The 21,731-nt window shown below is 53.0% G+C and overlaps 1 protein-coding gene across 2 annotated transcripts; it reads right to left on the bottom strand.

Moving 5' to 3' along the window:
* Positions 1 to 6,968: 6,968 nt before the first annotated feature.
* On the bottom strand, positions 6,969 to 17,055 carry PLPP2 (phospholipid phosphatase 2). Of its 2 annotated transcripts, none has more exons than XM_040240301.1 (6): positions 16,924 to 17,055; positions 13,720 to 13,871; positions 13,286 to 13,560; positions 8,086 to 8,143; positions 7,694 to 7,870; positions 6,969 to 7,443 (listed from the first exon to the last, which is right to left on the bottom strand). In XM_040240301.1, exons 1-6 carry the CDS (start codon positions 16,973 to 16,975, stop codon positions 7,294 to 7,296), a joined length of 864 nt encoding a protein of 287 aa, XP_040096235.1. In that variant the 5' UTR covers positions 16,976 to 17,055; the 3' UTR covers positions 6,969 to 7,293. The 2 variants fall into 2 exon arrangements, with proteins under 2 accessions (XP_040096235.1, XP_040096236.1); XM_040240302.1 differs by having other exon boundaries at positions 16,965 to 17,052.
* Between the last annotated feature and the right edge of the window lie 4,676 nt (positions 17,056 to 21,731).

The following is a 21,731-nucleotide window of genomic DNA, read 5'->3' as shown; positions in this document are numbered from 1 at the left end:
GCTCCAAAATCACTGTGGACAGTGACTGCAGCACGAAATTATAAGACACTTGCTCCTTGGAAGAAAAGCTATTGACAAATCCAGACAGCAAATTAAAAAGCAGAGTCATCACTTTCCCAACAAAGGTCTTCTGTGGCTGTAGGTGCCCTCCATCCACCCCACAGGGCAGAGACCACAGTCCCCTTACAGATTGTTACTAAATTAAGTCCTATGGACCCCACTTGGTCCCTAGTCTGGCCAGGGCTCTCCCTCAACAGGGAAGGTTTCCTTCTTCCATTAGTAGTAGGTGATAATCAGTAGGTGACTATGAAACCAAAGCTGAGACCAACACAGCACAGGCTTTATTCAGAGGCCAAAGAATGCAGAAGTGAGAACTAAGTTCTCAGGTCAACTTCTCACCCACCTGAAGAGAGTGGCTTGATTATAAAGGGTAAGGGCAAAGAAGGGGGAATGAGGCTAATGATGGGGGGCCAGGTGCATTAGGGGGAGGGGCAGGGCTTTTCCAAGGGAGTGAGGTGCCACCTCCTTTTTTATCATTTTTTGGTTCTACCTGTCTGGTCATGGCAAGCTAGGTGTGTCACCTAGTATGATAATACAGTAAAATCAAAATACAATGAGACTCAAGGTCTGTTGGAGGTCAGATTCATGGTCATCTTGGTCCCAGCTGGTTCCATCTGGTTTTCTTTCTTGGTAGCTTCCTCTCTTCTCTCTGGACTCCTTTAAAGACTTCTGTTAACTCCTGCTAAAGGTTGGGGTTGGAGGGTTGTGAGCAAGGACATCCCTTTTAGAGGTGGGTTCACGGGTTTTCAACAAGGGCCTAGAGCAGCTCTGACAACAGGACGAGGCTGAGATGGGCAATCGGTCTGAGACCTGTACAGGGCTACTGCCAGATGGGGAGGCAGTGAGCAGGGCGCAGGCAGTCAAGGGAGGTTCTGTGTTTACAGAGATGTGAACGTGGGTCCAGATGCACACTGCCTGCAGACCCTGCTGCAGAACCTGAGTTTTCTGGAAGATACTGGGTAGGGAGGAGGTATTCAGGCAGCAGGGAAGACAGCTTGCTCTGGATGTTCGTGTGGGGAGGAGGGGCACAGCAACAGGGGCTCCGCCTGCAAACCCCAGAACCACTCCCAGATCAGTTCCAGAACTGCTCCTGGAGTGGCAAGGAGAAGCAGGTCTCCCACCTACTAGACATGGAGGAAGAGGGTGGGGTGGGCAGGTCTGGGTCTTCATTGCGGCAATGGCTTTTTCTCTTGCAGCAAGCAGGGGATACTCTCTAGTTGAGGTGCGCAGGCTTCTCATTGCACTGGCTTCTCTTGTTGCAGAGCTCAGGCTCTAGAGCACATGGGCTTCAGTAGTTGTGGTAAACAGGCTTATTTGTCCCATGGTACATGGGATCTTCCCAGACCAGGGACTGAACACATGTCCCTTGCATTGGCAGGCGAATGCTCAGCCATTGGACCACCAGGGAAGTCCGGTGACTTCCACGTTCTTTGACTTCAATCTTGGCAATATTTTCTGGATCTGTCTTGTCAGCAAGGGTAACAAAAGCAGAATAAGCCAATGGGATTCCATCCAACTGAAAAGCTTTTCAGTGGTGACAAAGGAAACCCTCCACAAAATGAAAAGGCAGCCTACTGCATGTGAGACAATACTTGCAAACCATACATGTAAAAAAAGAGTTCATATTCAAAATAGACCAAGAATTCACACAATTCAAACTCCAAAAGACTGAAAATACAACTAAAAAATTGGCAGAAGATTAACATATATACACGGATCAGTTCAGTTCAGTTCAGTCGCTCAGTCGTGTCCAACTCTTGCGACCCCATGAATCGCAGCACGCCAGGCCTCCCTGACCATCACCAACTCCCAGAGTTTACCCAAACTCATGTCCATCACGTCGATGATGCCATCCAGCCATCTCATCCTCTGTCGTCCCCTTCTCCTCCTGCCCCCAATCCCTCCCAGCATCAGGGTCTTTTCCAATGAGTCAACTCTTCACATGAGGTGGCCAAAGTATTGGAGTTTCAGCCTCAGCATCAGTCCTCCCAATGAACACCCAGGACTGATCTCCTTTCGGATGGATACTATCTATAAAATAGAGAACTAATGAGAACCTACTGAATAGCAACAGGAAACCCTACTCAGTGCTTTATGATGACCTAAATGGGAAGGAAATCCAAAGAGATACACATATATGTATAGCTGATTCACTTTACTGTACAGCAGAAACATTAATAAGCAACTATACTCCAATAAAAACTAATTTTTAAAGTTTTTTCATTAAAAACCCAACTCTTAGCTTTAATCTTTTATATTGTTTTCCTGTTCTCTATTGTATTATGTTCTAAACTTTATTTTTTCCTTCTAATTTTGGTTCAAGTTTTTCAATAGTTCCTTGAAATCTAAGGGTGCTTACTGGAGATTTTTTTCCCTTTTTAATACAGGCATTTATCACTATAAACTTCCCTCCTAGTACTGCTTTTACTGCATCTCACAAATTTTGGTAATTTGTTTTCATTTTTGTCTCAAGATACTTTTAAATTAACTTTTTATTTCTTCTTTGGCCCACTGATTATTCAAAGTGTATTGTTTGATTTTCACCTATTTGTGAATTTTCCAGTTTTCCTTCTACTGTTGATTTCTAGTTTTCTTTCACTGTGGTCAGAAAAGATTCTTGGAATATCAGTCTTAAGACTTGTGACTTGAGAATGTGCGATACATACTTGTGAAGAATGTATACCCTACTGTTGGGCTAAAAGTTATACATATGTTGGTTAGGTTCATTTGGTCTGTGGTGTTGTTATTCAAGTCCACTGATTTTTTTTGGGGGGGGGCGATCATTAGTTGTTAGATCTACTCATTATCAAAAGTGGATAGTCTAGTCTCCACTATAATTGTATGGTTATTTCTCCCTTCAGTTTAGTATATGCAGAAAACTCCAGTTAATGGATACAGATACTCAGCCACCAAGCATGTGGAGCTATCATCCACTCCTTAAGACTTTGACCTTAATCCCATCCTAACCCTAACTTCTGACCCTAACCTTAACCCCTAAAGGAAATCAGTCCCGAACATTCATTGGAGGGACTAATGCTGAGACTGAAGCTCCAATACTTTGGTCACCTGATGTGAAAAACTGACTCATCAGAAAAGACCCTGATGCTGGGAAAGACTGAAGGCAGGAGGAAAAGGGGACAACAAAGGACAAGATGCCTGGATGGCATCACCAACTCAATGTACATGAGTTTGAGCAAGCTCTGGGAGATGGTGAAGGACAGGGAAGTCAGGTGTCCTGCAGTCCATGGGGTCGTAAAGAGTCAGACGCACTGAGCAACTGAACAAACAAACTTAACCCCTACCCTTCACTTTACCTCAGAACCTTAACCCTAATTAAATTCTTAATTTTAATTCTCTAAATAGTGGGGGAGGGGTAAATTTTTTCTTTAATTCTCTAAATAAGAATATCTCAATAGTATTCCTCTGATGACAGAAATGTCCTTTATCTTCTCCTCTGCCTTCAGTGACTGATAAACTGGATTTTTGTTAATTTAAGTTAAACTGAATTTTAAAAGCCTCGTGTCATCAGTGGCTTGCATATTTGGACAAAGCCCCACCTGGTGCCCTGGAGTTGATGTGAGAGGTCAGTATTTTCTCTGGAGGCCAAGAAGAGATGTGCACAGCAGGGATCTGTGTACCTTGATAGGGTAGAAGCCTGTGGTCAAGCGATTCCAGCCTTCTTCCAATTGGAAATTCTTAGTGCCCTAGATTCACCCAACAACGTGGCTTTCAATTGTACAAACTGGGCCGCTTGGTTCCCCAAAAGTCACACTGAGAAAAATGAGGCCAACAGAAGAAACTTTAAATTCTAAGTTTATGTCAGACATGGGAAGGCCTCAGGCTGACAGGAGACCCTGGAGCTGTCCAGCTGCTGAAAATATGCTGAAAGAGGCTTAAGAAAAATCACCGGTTTTAAAAGTTGCAGTACCAGCTGCTCCCCCATAAGAGGCGCTCGACAGCTGACAGCATTCAGGGGGCTAGACAAGCAGGCTTGAGGCTACTAAGTTCCAGGAAGAATGCCAGTCCACATGGCCTCAGGGGGTGACCCCCCAGATGAAGACCCCCCTACGAATGGCCTGTCCTTGCTCAGACAGACATGAACACGGTGAGACATGAGGACACCACATCCACTGCTTTTGGTTATTAAGAGCTGAAACTTCCACAGTCACCAACATTACAAAGAGCTTCAATTAGGATTTTATGTTGTTACAACTTAAACAGAGAATGAGCAAATGAATACATGATTTTTCAACTTAGGAAGATTTACTTAGGTAGAGTTTTCCTGTTTTGAACTACTGGAAAATTTTTCAAAATACAGTACAGAGAGTGACACAATGGCCAGCAATTACTAAATTACTAAATGTTGCCACATTTTCATCCCATTTTCGTCTTGTGAAATACTGCCAGTCACAGCCCTTGAAAAGTTTCATTCCTGTACTCTTCAGTGTGTGTGTGCGTGCGTGTGCACACACGCATGCACAGGCATGCTCAGTCATGTCTGATTCTTTGCAATCACACAGACTATAGCCCGCCAGGCTCCTCTGTCCATGAGATTTTCCAGGCAGGAATACCGGAGTGAGTCACCATTTCCTCCTCCAAATACTCTTCAGTATGCACCTGTAAAAAAGCAAGGATGACTTCCCACAAAACCACAGCACTGTGTCCCACTTCACAAACAACAGAAATTCCTGCATGTGGTTCAATACTCAAGTTAGGAGGGGTTTTCCAAAGCCTACTAACACCTGATGGTAGGGGGATATTGAACATGGAGAGCATACCATGAGAAAAGATATTTACCTGGCTAAGAATCTAGGAGCTGCCCATGAGAATCAACTAAATACCACCACCACCATCCCCCACTGTATAAAGAGGAAAAAAGAAAAGTACAATTTTTGATGTAGAACCATAAGGAGCATAAACCTCAGATTACACATAAGAGCTTCCCACAGCTCCGTCTGGGTGTAGCAATATGTTCGTGTTCCAGTGTGATCATATACTGATGCCTGGATTCGTAAGAATCAGTGAACCTGAGACAGAGCATCTCTGCTCTTCTCAATAAGATGCAGGCCAGTACATGCACCACCCCCCAAGGGCTGTGAGCTGCCCGAAGACCCTTTGGGGATGGACTCTTCTCTGCTCTCATGCTGTGGTTCCTTGGGGTCTTTATTGAGCCCGAGACCCTCCCAGAGTCAAAGCCAAGAACCATACTCTCATCTCCCTCCTCCTGCGCTTCTGCTCCTCAAGGTCATTGGGGCAATGGAGTTCTTCATCTCCAGGGAGGGCTGCTAGGCTCCATGTCTGCCTCCAAGCATTAAATTATTCTGCTCAGTCCTGCAAGGGCTTCAGAATTAGATGGGTTCTAGGTGCAGATCAAATGGAAACAGACGCTTAAAAAGAAACCACCCATTTTGCTCAGATCTTTGCTGAAGATTAAACTTCCTACTTACACTGTGACTGCACAGATGAGCTCTGTGTGCTCAGAAAGTTTCAGGGACACTGGCCCATCGGTGGCCAGGCCCAGAAGCTCCAGTGTCATCTTGGACACCTTCCTGGCGCCGGGAGTCCAGCCCTCGCTGTCTGCTTCACTTCCTGACTCCCACCCAGGCCCACACTTCCCTCTACTGCCTGTTCTCTAAATTTTTCCCAATTACGAAGTCTCCCCCACAGAGCTTTCAAACCCATTTTCCCTTTTTGAGGTGTGTTTGTGGCCACATCTGTGCTGCTTCCCTGACATTCACTGATGTGGACGCTGAGGGAGGGGTTCCCATTCCAGGGCAGAGGACGCAGGGGCTATGTACACAGGGTCCATGTAGCAGGAGGGGCGGAGTCAGCTTGACTGAGGGAGTGAGGGGACTGGGAGCTTCAGGGGCTCAGCTGCAGGTGGGCACTGCTGAGATGGGACAATTGGGGAGCAGGGGTCCCGGTCATTAAAGGGGAGCAACTCTGAGCCCTGGGCGGGAAGGGGGTGCATATATCCCTGAGCAGAAACGGGACAAGGAGCCTGCTCCAGGCCCAAACAGCACATGTCATCTTCCACATAACAACCCTGGCAGAATGGGGAACTGCCCCCTCACTGAACCTGGGCACAGCCCTACACACAGTCATCTCTGGGGTGCTGGCCATGCTCCTTAGTTCAGTTCAGTCGCTCAGTCGTGTCCGACTCTTTGCGACCCCATGAATCGCAGTACGCCAGGCCTCCCTGTCCATCACCAACTACCAGGGTTCACTCAAACTCATGTCCATTGAGTCAGTGATGCCATCCAGCCATCTCATCCTCTGTCATCCCCTTCTCCTCCTGCCCCCAATCCCTCCCAGCATCAGAGTCTTTTCCAATGAGTCAACTCTTCGCATGAGGTGGCCAAAGTATTGGAGTTTCAGCTTTAGCATCAGTCCTTCCAAAGAACACCCAGGGCTGATCTCCTTTAGAATGGACTGGCTGGATCTCCTTGCAGTCCAAGGGACTCTCAAGAGTCTTCTCCAACATCATAGTTCAAAAGCATCAATTCTCCTACCCACATCCAAATCTCTGGCCTGCTCCGGGTGACCCAGCAGACACCTCCTTACTGTGGAAACACTTCTCCGCCCAACCAGGACTCAGGCCTCTCCTAGCCTCTCAGGCCTTTGGGGCCAAACAAGAGCAGGTACCTTTTGTTCAGGGCTCCCTCCCTCTGCAGGGTGACCCCCAACCTTAGCGCAGGCCTGCAGCAGACTGGACCAGTCTGGCAGTCGGCTTTCCTTCCAACTACCTCCTGCCCATGAGACCAGAGTAGCAACCCAGGCATGGCTGACCCACCCAGCTATGTCCACACCTGGGCTCAGCTGAGCCCCCGATCAGCAAGCACCCCCCCCAACCCCCGCTGTAGGAACAGAGTCCTCAGAACGGCCACAAGAAACAGGTACTGATAACATTCGTCAAGCAAATGCCCTATTTTACTAAAAATCCACGTCTACATTACATTTTACAAAAACAGCATCCATCAGGATCTCTCAGTCCCTTCCCTAAGCCAACAAAAGATGGGGGCTCTGAGGAAGCATTCCCCTCCAAATGCTAGGGCTGCCCCAGGCATCCTCAGATCCCTGGTCCAGTGCACAGAAGGCGGAGTTAGTGGAGTCCCTGCCAGGATCCAGCCTGGGGCCTGTGGCAGGGCCCTCACCACCATGCTAGGTGAGGGGCCTGCCGGGACCATGGACACGCTGCCCCGACCAGAGCCCCAGCTGGATGCAGCTCCGGCCTCAGGAGGAAGACACAGGGTACCCGTAGTGGTTGTGGTCAGTCTCGCCCAGGGCCAGCGTCAGAGACAGGCTGGGCTTCCGTTCCAGCTCCTCCTCCTCCGGGCGGTGCTGAGGGGGCCGAGCTTTGAAGAAGTCGGAGACGTACCGGACCTGGCAGAGAAGAGGGAGGCAGGAGCTGCTTGGGTAGGAACAGAACAGGCCAGGCAGGCTGGACACAGTGGGGGCAGGGGAGCCCAGGAGCTGGAGGGCCTCTAGTGGGGAATCAATGAGAGGGCAGAGTTGGGGTCTTAAGGGAAGATGGGAGCACAGGGCACGGGTCTTGGAGAGGCAGCCCAGAGAAGGCAGGGGTCCCAGAGTGGGCTCTCTGGTCAGGGCAGGGGGTCGGGGCCTGGGAGCTCACAGTGAGGCTGGCCACCAGCGCCCCCTGCAGGAGGCCGACGAGAACGTCACTCCAGTGGTGTTTGTGGTCAGACACGCGGGTGTAGCCCACGTACAGGGCGAAGGCTACCAGGAAGAACTGAACGGTGGGCCGCAGCAGCCGTGCCCACTTCCAGCAGAGCCGGGCCTGCACATAGAGCTGGGGTCCGAGAGCAGAGTCAGTTGGGCACCCGCCAGGCCCACCCTGCCCGCCACATGGAGAGTGACCCTGGGGCCACAAGCCTAGAATCCCCAGACACGGGGCCCCCAGTTTTTATCAACACAGCAGAACCTCCACCTCCGCCCTGGCTCTCCCAAGGCCCAGGGAAGGGCTGCCCATGGCCACAACACGGCAGTCACAGACAGCAGACTCACCGCCAAGAATACCATGCAGTACATGCCAAAGGAGGAGTGTCCGGAGTAGAAGGACAGCCTGAGAGACAGAGGGTGGTGGGGGTCATGGGGTGGTGTGGAGAGGGCAGCCAGAGCATTTACTCGGTCCTCAGCCTCCAGACACCCGGCCCCCACCTCGCCCCTTGGCGTCCAGGACTTTATATAAAAACACGGCGAGTGCTGGATGCCCTCAGTCCTTCCCCTTCCAATTTTCTGACCATGTGGTCAAGTCTCATGGGCTTTAAGGCATCACCACAAAGCTGCTTCAGGCCCTGAAGACAGAACCCAGGGCCCATAACTGGGTCCAGACAGCCGCTCCACTTTCACTGTTTCTTCTCAAGATTATTCTCCACCTGTGCTCACTGATATAAGGTTTGCATTTTCTTTTTATAGAATTTCAAGTTTTAACAAAGGACATCAAAGGAGTAAGTCAAGGCTGTATATTGTCTCCTTGGTTATTTAACTTATATGCAGAGTACAGCATGCGAAATGACAGGCTGGAAGAAGCTCAAGCTGGAATCAAGACTGCCAGGAGAAATATCAATAACCTCAGATAAGCAGATGACACCACCCTTATGGCAGAAAGTGAAAGGAACTAAAGAGCCTCTTGATGAAGGTGAAAGAGGAGAGTGAAAAGCCTGGCTTAAAACTCAACACTCAAAAAACAAAGATCATGGAATCTGGTCCCATCACTTCATGACAAATAGATGGGGAAAAAATGGAAACAGTGACAGACTTTATTTTCTTGGGCTCTAAAATCACTGAGGATGGTGACTGCAGCCATGAAATTAAAAGACACTTGCTCTTTGGAAGAAAAGCTATGACAAACCTACACAACGTGTTAAAAAGCAGAGACATCACTATGCCAACAAATGTCTGCACAGTAAAAGCTATGGTTTTTCCAGGAGTCAAGTATGGGTGTGAGTTGGACCATAAAGAAGGCTGGGCATTGAAAAATTGATGCTTTTGAACTGTGGTGCTAGAGAAGACTCTTGAGAGTCCCGTGGACTGCAAACCAGTCAATCCTAAAGGAAATCAACCCTGAATATTCACTGGAAGGACTGATGCTGAAGCTGAAGCTGCAATTCTTTGGCCACCTGATGCAAAGAGCCGACTCACTAGAAAAGACCCTGATTCTGGGAAAGATTGAAGGCGGGAAGAGAAGGGGACGACAGAAAATGAGATGGCTGGATGACATCGCCAACTCAGTGGACATGAGTTTGAGCAAGCTCCAGGAGACGGTGAAGAACAGGGAAGCTTGGTATGGTGCAGTCCATGGGGTCATGAGGAGTCAGACACAACTAAGCAACCGAACAACAACAAAGGACATCAAGGGACAAGAAAGAAAATGGCAGATTGAGAGACCCCACCCCATGAAAGCAACTGGAAAACTGACAATGGTCAGAAGCAGGCTGGTGGTGGCATGTGAACCAGAGAAAGGAGCAGACCTACCTCCCAAAGCCTAAGACTGTACCGTCCTGACCGGTGCCTCCCTGGAGCACTGTCCATAAATACTGACAGCAAATGCACTAGTCACCACTGCCTGGTGCAGTAAATGCAGCAGGATAAGAAGGCTAGCCAAGAAGCAGAGAGGAAAAGCCAGGGTGAGCTGCTCTGCAGAATGAGGCTGGGAATCCGGGGGCCAGGCTGGGCCCATCAGCAAAGACCTGCCAAGGTGCTCCTCTCTCCACTCCGGCCAACTCGCAGACGTGTCAACTGACACGGCCCACGTGGCACATGTACCCCAACATATACATGTACCCACACAGCACACATACCGCAAAACACACACAGGGCACACATACCCCAACACAGCAACTCACCCAACACACACATACCCCACACGGCATACATACTCCAACACAGCAATGTGCCCCAACACAGCAACTCACCCAACACAGACGTACCCCACACGGCACACTTACTCCGACACACACTACCACAACTCAGCACACATGAAACAACACGGCACAAGTACCCAGCACGGCACAAGTACCGCCCACAGCACACTACTCCAACACACCCCCCCCCAGTATACAGACTCCAACATGGCTCACATACCCAACATGGCAGATGTACCTCACCATGGCACATGCACCCCAACACACGCATACCTCAGCATTCACGTACCCCACACAGCACACAAAGCCCATCTGTAAAATGAAAACTTTTCTTACGTGGGTCCAGGTATTTAAGGACATATCTGTCTACTCACTAGCCTATTACTCAGCTAACAGCACAACTTCACGGCCACTCATGACAAAGAACAAAGACTTTACAAAATTAGTTCAGAACACTTACCTAGCAAACAACCAATGACAACAAACAGCAAAACAACAGAAGAATCTAATTTCCAGATGTATGCTACATTATAGGTATATACGCTGCATTATAACATTAAAAATGCTCAGGGAAAGGGGACACATATATACCTGTAGCCAATTCATGTTGATGTATGGCAAAAACCATCACAATATTATAATTATCCTCCAATTAAAATTAATTAATTAATTTAGAGAAAACTGCCCAGGAACTTCTCTGGTGATCCAGTGGCTAAGCCTCCCCACTCCCAATGCAGGCAGCCCAGTTCCATCCTTGGTCAGGGATCTAGATCCCACATGCTACAACTAAAATAGACCTGGTGCAGCAAAATAAGTAAATAAATAAGCAGTTTATTTATGTAAAAAAAAGGCAAGTTTTCAACAACAATAAATATTTATAATAGATGCACAAAAAAATGTGGGAAATGCCCAGGGGAAAAAAAGTCTATTACTAGAAGCAGTCGCTAAGAGACTCAGATATCAGACTTACTGGATAAAGCCTTTTTTTGGTAGATAAAGACTTTTAATCTGCCATTTAAAATACATTCAGAGAGCTAAAGTGAGAATGATGTCTGACCTAATAGAAGAGTACCAAAAAGAAACAGAAGTTGTAACAAGGAATCAAATAGAAATTCTGGAGTTCAAAACTATAGTATGTGGAAGATGAAATCACCAGAGGGGTTCACAAGCAGACTGTGCAGGCAGAAGAGCGTGTGAACATGGAGACAGGTCAGTCGAGACTTTTGGTCTAAGGAACAAAAAATGAAAAGAATGGAGAAAGTTCAATGAACTTCAGTCTTGTGGAACACCATCCAATGTACCAACATATGTACAACAGGAATCCCAAAAGGAGAACAGAGAAAGGGGCAGAAAGAATATTTGAAGAGGAAATGACTAATAACTTTCCATGTTTGATGACAAACATCCATCCACACACCCCAAAGGCTCAGTGAACTCCAAACAGGATAAACTCTAAGACAGCACAGCACAGTCAAGCTACCAAAAGATGGTGAAGATCTCAAGAGCTGCAAGAGAAGGCATTCGTTGTGTACAAGAAATCCTCAATAAGATGAACAGTTAATTTCCCATCAGAAACCATGGAGGCCAGAAGGATTCCAAGTACTGAAAGAGAAAACCCTGTGACTCATGAATTCTACATGTGGCAAAATGATCCTGTAAAAATAAAAAGAAGTTTAGACATTTCCAAACAAACAAGAACCAATAAAACCCATAGCTGATATGCCTACAAACTCTATGAGAAATGTTAAAGGGAGTCTTCCATGGAGGAATGAAGGATACTAGTCAGTAACTCAAATCTACAAAAAAGACACAAAAGACACCAGTAAAAGTAATTACAGAACATAAACAGCAATGTGAATGTATTCTGGTGTATAATCCTATTTTTCCCTACATGATTTAGAAAAAAAAAAAAAATCAGCTACACTAAAGAAAAAAAACTAGACTAACTGGATCATTCCACAGTAGATATCACATCATTATGCTATACATCTGAAAGTAATACAGTGTGGCAACTATGGGTTTCCCAGATGGCACTAGTGGTAAAGAACCTACCTGCCAACGCAGGAGACATAAGAGACATGGGTTCGATCCCTGAGTTGGGTAGATCCCCTGGAGGACAGGGTTTCCCTGGTGGCTCAGTGGGTAAAAGAATCTGCCTGCAATGCAGGAGACTGGGTTCGATCCCTTGGTCGGGAAGACCCCTTGAAGAAAGACATGGGAACCCACTGGACGGAGGAGTCTGGCGGGCTACAGTCCATGGGGTCGCAAAGAGTCAGACAGGACTGAGCAACTAAACCACGACCTGGAGGGCATGGCAACCCACTCCAGTATTCTTGCCTGGAGAATCCCATGGACAGAGGAGCCTGGCGGGCTACCAGCCCATTGGGTTGCAAAGAGACAAAACTGAGGTGACTTAGCATGGCAAATATAGCTTAACTTTTTTAAAACCATGTAAAACAGTTATTATAAATCTATGTTGATGAGTACATGATGTATAAAGATAAAATCTGTAACAATAACCTCATAAGGGGGTGGAGATATATGGCTGCAAACGTTTTGCACAGTAAGTACTAATGAACAGAAAAAGCAGTAATGGGGAAAAAAGCAGTAATGGAGAAATTTTTTTAAAAGATACAATATATAGAAAACAAATAACAAAACAAAGGATATTCACTGTGAGAAAAGGATCAATCCATCCAGAGATGTAATAACAAAGATACAAGCACCTAAACTTGGAAACACTGAAGAATCCAGACCTGAAAGGACAGAGGGTGTGATCCCACTGATAGGAAATGTTCAAAACAAGCCGATCCACAGACACAGAGTGGGTTCCTGGTTGTCAGGGGCTGGGGTGGGGGTGACAGCTCATGGGTGTGGGCTTTGTGTGTGTGTGGTGAAAATGTTCTAGAATATTAGAGGGAGACGGATGCACACCTGGGAATGCACTAGAAACCAACAAATTGTGCATATTAAGATGGCTAAATTGGTGGATTTTATGTTTGGGGAATTTTATTAAATTTTTAAAGAAGGAAAATAGGACATCAATCAAATGAAAAGTTCATCAGTAGAGATGGTGAGAGGGCAGAGCAGAACGTGAGGGTGGGGGCCTGACATTTCGGGGAGGTGGGTCACCCCTCCTGACACCTCCTGCTCTGCCCCAGGGCCAGATACCCCAGCCCCACCTAAGCTCCCTGCTGGCATGATGCAGGCACGGGCACCTCCAGGCCTTGCTCCTGCCCGTTCTCCACACCTTCTCAACCTGGCAGCTCACCCCACAATACCCAGCTCCTGAGGGCCCTTCTGCGACTCCCACCCTCCTCCCCACTGGGAGCACTGCCCACCTGGACTCCGTGACGTTAGCAGGGCTCCCCCTGCACACCTCCACCTGCACGTACGCCGAGCAGTTGACGCGGCTCCAGTCAGGGTCACACACAGCCAGGAAGTTGGGCCGCAGGCGGCCGGTCATGTACTTGGCCAGGTCTGTCAGGGACTGGCTCACTGCTGCCCCAAACAGGAACGTCCCCACCACCTTGTAGAGGGCGGCCAGGTAGTTGTTGAAATCAGAGCGGGAGTAGAGGCGGTCCGTGTACACCAGGTAGGCTTCCCCGGCCGACACCTGCAGGCAGCAGCCAGAGGCTTCAGGCTTCCCAGCCTCTCTGAGGTCAGCGGGGAGCTGGGGACCCCAAGAGGGCTCTCTTCCGCACAAACGCCACCCCAGGCAGGACTGGACCTGCCAACGCCCCAGCCGCCCCCCCCGCACGTCCTCCTGCCTTACAAGGATGACAGTGGCCGTGATGATGACCCCGGCCATGAGCCCATGGGTGATGGTGTCTGGACGGTAGGGGTATCGGATGGAGTCATCTCCACAGTAGAAACCTCGCTTGTACGGAGTGTTGACGAACGTCAGGATGGCACAAGGCAGAGCGGCTGGGTGGGGTGGGGGGAGAGGAGGCCGGTAGCCATGAGGTGCTCCCCACAGCTGCTCCCCAGCTAAGCCCTCGTCTGTGCCTTTGTCTGGCACCTGGACACGGCCTCGGCCTCCCTCCGGGTCTCCTCACCTCCCTGCCCACCCGACAGTCAGGAGGAGCTTTCCTCACGGTAAGTGAGAGGTCGCCACCCTGGTTAAAACCCCTGTGATTCCCCTTCATCATCAGATCAACACTCAGGTCCTGCCCAGGCCAAGCATCCACCCTCTGCACACTGCCCACCCTCTCCCACCCCTTGCTTCCCTCCAGCTTCCTCCAGTCTGCTCTTCACCCAAAGCCAGCAGGCAGCCACCCGGGCCTCTGCTCACAGCCCACTGGCTGCCCAGAACAGTTCTGACTGACTCCCATCTGCCCCACTGACCGCCCCACTCCTGGGGCCCCTCTCACAGCCTTTCTCCAGGGTCCTCACCTTGTGTAATCTGCAATCACCCTGTGATACCTGAATGACTCCCCAGACACTGCTCCCCCACAGTGAGCAGCTGGGGGGCCTGTCATCATGAAGGACTAGTCTCTGGAGCATTCTCAGGTGGGGCCTGGCAGAAGTAAGTATCCTCCCAGGTGGTGCTAGTGGTAAAGAACTCACCTGCCAATGCAGGAGATATAAGAGACTTGGGTTCGATCCCTGGGTGGGGAAGATCCCCTGGAGGAGGGCATGGCAACCCACTCCAGTATTCTTGCCTGGAGAATCCCACGGACAGAGGAACCTGGCAGGCTACCGTCCATAGGGTCGCAAAGAATCGGACACTACTTAAATGACTACTTAAGCACACATACACACAAAACGAGAACGCCCTGCTTGTTCTAGGGTTGGCCACAGACCAGGAACATCTGGTGAGACATCTGCATCTACACGCTGTCCCTGAGCCAGCCACACAGGGACCAGACAGGCCCGGCCCAGGCCAAGGAGCTCAATCCAAAGGTACATTCAGGAGTCACAAGTCATGACCAGACCCTGCCTGGCACAGCCACAGGCCCGGAGTCCAGAGGCCCCAGGAGCCAACGGCGGCTGGGGCACAGGGCTCCCCGCCCCCCCAGGGTGGGAGCACAGCGACAAACCCAAGCAGAGTGCCCTTTGGCCCTGGCAGGGCAGGTGACATGTGAAAAACGGTGTGACCAGAGCAGGAGGAGGGCAGGGCCACACCCCCTTCCAAAGGTCAAGTTCAGGGCCTTGGGGACCACCCATGATGGTGCTGATGCTGGGAAAGGCTCGGTGAAGAACACAGAGGTCTGGCTCATGGAGCTGAGGGGCTGGGAATAAAAATAACAGGCATGGCAAGACTGGGAGGTGACCATGGCTGTCAGTGGAGTGTTGGGCAGGACACATGAGGAAGGTGGCTTAGAAATTCAGAGGACATCTGGGGAAGAGCACCTCCAGAGGGGGGGCCAGTACAAAGGCTGGAGAGTGGAGAGCCGAGTGCTGGGGGGAGCAAGGTGGGGTGAGCAGACGGAGCAGGTTGGATACAGAGAGCCTGAGGAGCAGAGGCCTGCAGGGGTGAGGAGAGGGGCTAGAAGAGGCTGAGAAACCAAGTCGAGCCCCACTTCCAGGGCCTGAGCAGAGCAGGGGCTCCCATGGGGGTTCCCATGGCAGGGGGCCAGTGAGTCAACCTCCAACTCCTGTCCCCCAGGCCCAGCCCTTTCCCGTGGAGATCCTAATCTCCAGGGTCAGACCTGGGGCCGGGCTCTCCTGGGATTCAGGAGTCAGGTGTGCCCACGGCAGACACACCAGAGCCTTCCTGATCTGGTGTCGACCCCCGTGTTTCCCTCGGGGCCCTGTCACCATCTAAAACTGAACTGCTGCTGTACTGAAGCTTCTAGACTGGGAGCTGGGTCGGCCTGGGCCCCAGTCCCTGGCACACGGGCAACCCTACCCAACCTAATCTCCGCTCAGTCACCTCTGGGTGTGTGACCTCCAGAGGGAAGCCAAACATCCATGGGTGGAAACTGGGGGACACGGCAGCACCCCCTCACAGGCTGACTGGAGGAAAAGCTTTAATTATCACAGGCATCATAGTGTCTGGTATACAGTAAGCGCCACAAAAACGATTAAAGACGTGCTCAGGAAAGGATGCCCAAGTTGGGCAGACACACACAACCCCCTCTCCCAGGACTTCCAGCTGCCACCTGGCCCTTCCCAAAAGGGGTCACTTCTGGGACGTGGGGGCAGGCACTGCCTCGGCCTGCAGCCAGGGCAGACCCCTCCCGTCCCAGAGGAGGCGCAGGAACCAGACTGGGGGGAGGGCAGTTGAGCCTGGAGGGGCCCCTCCCTGCGCAGGGGTAGAATTCCGGGGCCATTGTCCGCACATCCCCGGAGCAAACACTCAGCCTTTGTTTCCGAGCCCCTGGGGGGTGGGGGAGAGGAGGCTGGGGCTGCCCCTTCCCCCAACCTGGCCCGCAAACTCGCCCGACAGGTTTGATTCGCGCCACCCAGAGGCCCCCAGTTCGACAATAGCCGGGGGCCCGGTTTCTCTCCTGGCTCTCCCAGGCCGGAGACCGGAGGACAAGTGTTCGAATCCCACCACCGCCTGGGCGCCCCCGGCCGAGGCTCCGCCCTCCCAAAACCAGCCGACCCGAGCATGGCGTGCGGCGGAGGGCCTACAGGGGCGCCCCGCGGCCGCGCCCCCCGCCCTGCCAGCCCCACCCGGCCGCCGCCCGCGTGAATCACCAGCCCGGCCTGGCCAGGCGAGGCGGGCGGTGGAGGGGGTGGGGATGGCGAGCGGCCCCGGAGGCGACTTCCTGCTGTCGCGGAGGGGCGAGGGACACCGACCCCTCCGACCGGAGACCCGCGGGGGAAACCAAGGCCCCGGAGGGCGCGCGCAGACGTCGGGGCCGGTGGAGGGGGCGAGGAGGTGAGCCAAGGCTCCGCCCACCTCCGGAGGCCTCCGAGGGGTGGGGGCCCTGCGGCCCCCACCGGTCCTACAAAAGTTCGGGGGGATCGGGGACGGGGCCGCCCGGGAAGGGGTCCCCCCACACCCCCAGGCCCCTGAGGCTCTTACCGACCAGCACGCACAGCACGTCGAGCAGTACGAAGACCCACCTCCGCTCCATGCTGCCCCCGCCCGGGCCGCGCCAGCGACCCCCGGCGCCCGTCCCACCGCGTCCCGTCGCGTCCCGGCTGGGCCGCAGGGTCACATGGCCTCGGAGCCCGGCCCAGCCCGGGGGTTGGGGGGGGAAATGAGGGGGGCAGGGCCCGGGAGGGGTGGACGGGGCGGGGCCGCCGGGGGGAGGGGGCGGACTCTGCCCCCGCCCCGCCCGCCGCCCGCGGCCCGCGGGGTTGGGGGGGGAGCGCGGGTTGGGGTGTGGGTAACCGGGTCGGTACCGGCCCGCGACTGGAGGAGGGTTGCGGGTCTAGGAGCTGGCAGGGTCGTCGGCGCCCAGCACACCCCCCGGCCCCCACGGGAGGCTGAGGCCGAGGGACCGCCAGTCCGGGGTCACCCCGCAGCGTTCGCCTCCGGCCGCACGCCCCGGGCACCCACGGATTGGATCGTCTGAGTCTGGGATCGGGAGAAAGAAAGAACAAACGAAGGAATGTGTGAGGGGCGGCCGGAGAGGCCGGCAGGACGGGGCGTAGAGGACGGAGCTCGGGTACCCCAGGACCGTCCCTGTGGGCCCCTCGGTGCGCCTCGGTTTCCTCTTTGGGGCACTCGAGCCCCTGTGTGCGCGTCTGAATACTTCTGAACCAGGAAGTGTCTACAAATCGATGGGGCGTCGTGGCTTAACTGCAGGGTTTTTTTCTTTCCTCCTGGTGCTTAAAATCCAGATGGCCCTTATACATCCCCGGCATTTGAAAGTCATTTCCTCAACGCCCACCCTGTTTGTACCAAGCCCTGCTCCCTTGTGGCACACTTCCCACCCCTGTTTATAGGGAGCAAGTCATGCCCAGAGGACTTGCTCACACACTGCAAAGGGTAAACTTAGGGTCTGTGCCCTACATCCCCTCCAGGCCCCAAGGACTGAGCTGGGACGTGCCGGGGTTCGACACACCCGCACTGGATTCTTTGGGCCGCAACCATATGAGAGGACTTGGGGAGTGTCACCACCTCCGGGAGAGCCCTGGACACAGGAGGACAGGTGAGTTTCTGCCACTCTCTCAAAGTTACACAAGGAGAATAGGCAGGGCTGGGGTTTGAACCCAAGCAGCCTAGCCCTAGCCCCACCCCCACCAACAATATGAAAACATGTTCTGGACTATTTTTTTTTATAGATGAAGGGAGCCAGGTCCAGAGAGGAGCATCCTCCAAGGTCAAGCAGCTCTAGAGGTGGACTCAGTGCCCCCTTCCTGAGGGAGCAGGGGTTGACAGGCAAGGTGCTGGGGTCGGAGGTGGGGGTGACAGTGCCCGGTTCATCTGTGGCTCCTCTGGGCCGAGTCCCCCAAACCCGGGAACGACTTTCCTTAAGCAGTCCAGCAGACTCCAGCACCACCACCACCCCGCCCCTACACACACTCAGAATAACTCGGCCCACCCCCAGGACATGAGCAGGTTCTGCATGGAAACTAGACCTGGATTTTCCGTCTGTCTGCGGTGTGGCAGACAGTGGCAGGCACGTCCCAGCAACCCCCGCTTTCAACCGCACACCCAGGAGCTGGGGAAGGCACATCCTCAAAACGCAGCTCCCTCCCTCACCCCTGACTTCCTCCCAGGCGTCCCGAGCTATCAGATTACTCGCCCGCAGGGCTTCCCTCGGTCTGGGCGCGGCGGGTTGGGGCGGGGGGCTCTCAAAGTCCTGGACTCCGGCTGACATGCTCCTGCCCCAGTAAGTCTCTGCCTCTGCCCACTGGCTACTCCGGCTGCACTCACACAGGGAGGGCGGCCCCGTCCGTCTGTCATTCACTCACTCAAGCTGCGGAATTACCTGACGAAATACCTGTGCCTGAGTCTCGTCACCCGGAGGATTTCGGGCACCTTTACTGGGCACTTTCCACATTAGCCTGGCTGCGACTGGGTGACAGACCACCTCTCTCCTGTGGTCTTGACACTTTCAGTCAAGGGTAGGGAGGTGCAGCACGGTACTGGCATGGATGAAATGAGCACCTACTGTGTGCTGGAAGGGGCAGCCTGGGGGTGGGGCTCCGGGGTTGGGCCCAAGAGTGGAAGGAGCAGGAGGCCAGGTGGCTGGACAGAGGGCTGCCCTCCCCTCCCTGCTGACGTAGGCAGGGATGGGATCACAACACGGTGAGAGCAGCGCGGATTCGGGTCAGGGCTGGAATTAGGGCTAGCTGGGAAATCCGCCTTGGCCAGCGAGGCCGACCCTGAGGACAGAGCCCAAGCTGGGAGGCACTGATGTAACTGAGCCCCTAGAGACTGCACCTCCCCTCTTGACTGGCAGTCAGGGCTGCTTTGCTGCACCTGAGGGACTAGGGGTTAGCTCCAGTGTTATGAAGATGCAGGAAGATGTGCCTGGGGGTAAGCAGAGAGGCTGGCACAAAGCAGGCGCCCAGACCCAGTGCACCTCCAGGCCTGCCCCTCTCTGCACTTCCCTTGGGGCTTAGACATCAGAGACCCAGGTTCGATCTCTGGGTCAGGAAGATCCCCTGGAGAAGGAAATGGCAACCCACTCCAGTATTCTTGCCTGGAAAAGTCGCCAAGAGTAGGACACGACTAAAGTGACTTAGCACTGCAGCACTGTTGCTCCCAGGACTCAGCACAACTGTCCAGTCAGTAACTGGGTGACCTCCAGTTCAGCCCCAAGTCCACATCCGGGAGCTCGGGTCCCAGGGATGTCGCCCCTCATGCAGGCCCCCTCCCTCCCCTGCTGTACGCTCAGCCTGCTTCTGCTGATCCCCAGCCTGGAGCTTTAGGAGGCAGGACGGACTGACCAGGCGCTCCACTGCTGCTTCAGAACCTAGATGAGTCCATGAGCAACGACTGGCCCAGCAGCCAGAGCGAAAGCTCCACAGGATCACAGCCACACAACACAGGCCCAGAGACCTGTCTCTACCTGCTCCTCGGGAGGTGAGGGAAATTGGGGCAGGTCACACCTCCAAGCACAAGAGCACGCTCCCATGGCACCCCTCCGTCCCTGCCAGAAAACCGAGGACCCCCACTCCCCAACAAGAAGCACACAGTGCAGACCTGGAAGCACTGGAAAGCCACCAACCCTGGTTCCTCCAGGCAGGTGGTCACTGATGAAGGAAAGTAGCACAGGCAGCAAGGGAGGCCAAGAACCCCCTTTCAAAGACCCCACTGCCATCCTGGGTCTCACTCTCTGGGGACAGCCCATGGGAACAGATCTAAGTTCACTTTCCAGGAGCTCACACAGACCTGGATCCAAGCCCAACACCACAGGAGGGACTGGGGGCAGTGTGCACGGGCAGTACCCCCCAAGACATCTCCACACTCCAGCCACCACCGCCCACCCTCCCAACTTTACTGCACAGAGGTTGGGGGAGGAATAAGCCCCACCCACTGGACCCCCAAGATGGAGGGGAGACACCGGCTCCAGAACCTACTGGCTGGTAGTACAGGAGTGGGCTCTGCCAGATGCTGAGGCAAAGTGACAGCCCGGCAGAAGCTCAGGCTAACACCAGAGCATCTGCGTGCGATACCAGGAACCTGGGCTTCCTGTCCTCACAGCACCCCAGGATGAGAGCCGCTGAGTCTTAACAAGCGTGTGCACAGGACTCAGGTGAATCTGAATCCCAGGTGAACAAGTCACTTTTAACATAAGTATGTCCCAAACACTGTATGGGCTATACTTACCCTCAAAGATTTGTCTACCTGATTCACATCTAAGTGGGAGTCCTGTACGTCATCTCAGAACCACAAACCAGGAAAATATGAGCTGTGGGGAGAGCCCAGTCCCATTCCAGAGCCGAAGGTCCTGGGCCAAGGAGGACAAGGCCCTAGCCCAGAACTGTCCACGTGCAGCCACCTCGTCCATCCCACCCCCACTCCGGGAGCTGCTTGTGGGTCCAGCCTCTAGTGTGGCCTAGCTGATGGCTGGCTCCTTCAACAGAGTGGCTGGAACCAGGGTTGCCTCCTGGCATGTGCTCTGGGAAAGGCTCCCCCAGACTGAGCACCCACCTCCCCTTGTGGTTGGAAGGTAGGTCACAAAAGCGCTCCCTTCTGGCTGTGAGGAGAAAACACTGGATGAACTGGAGAACAGTAGCAGCAAAGGTACAGTGGCACTTCTGTCTGTGAGAAGCCCACCCTAGAGGCCAGTGCAGGCATCCCAGCACCGGGACAGAGCAGAAAACCTGGGTGCAGGCGGTGATCCTGCCTGCAGGTCTGGGATAGACACCAGTGGGCCTGCAGACGGGCAGGCAGGGCCAGCTCAACGTCAAGATGCCTAAAGCAGGGGCTTCCCTGGTGGCTCAGTGGTAAAGAATCTGCCTGCCAATGCAGGGCACACCACTGAAGCCCATGTGCTAGAGAAAGCCCGTGCAGCAATGAAGACACAGCACAGCCAAAAACTGATTAACCAATAAGAAATATACGATGTGTGTGTCAAAGGTGGGCCAGGCAGTGGCCAGTGGCAGCAGGAGGTGGGCCAGGGAGCAAGCAGCACAAGGAGGACAGGACAATGCGCAGTCTGAGGACAACCTGGGCTCTGCCAAGTAAGTGGAGACCCAGAACCAGAGCCCAGAAGGGGCAGCAACAATGCCTGACAAGCCAGCCGGGAAGCCCCATCCCCACCCCCCACCCCCCACCTCCCCACCAGTGTTGAAATGCACTGACCCTCAGGTCCTAGGAGCTCCACAGAGGACAGACACCAGGCACATCACATCCAAACATAAAGAGAAAATCACAGTCGGAAACAAAAAGATGTCATGTTTGGGAAACACAAGTGAGAATGACAAACT

This window comes from Oryx dammah, unplaced genomic scaffold, assembly GCF_014754425.2.
Source record: "Oryx dammah isolate SB20612 unplaced genomic scaffold, SCBI_Odam_1.1 HiC_scaffold_5, whole genome shotgun sequence".
Lineage (NCBI taxonomy): Eukaryota > Metazoa > Chordata > Mammalia > Artiodactyla > Bovidae > Oryx > Oryx dammah.
Note: the sequence above shows the minus strand (reverse complement) of the source record. Positions and strands in the feature narration are given on the sequence as shown.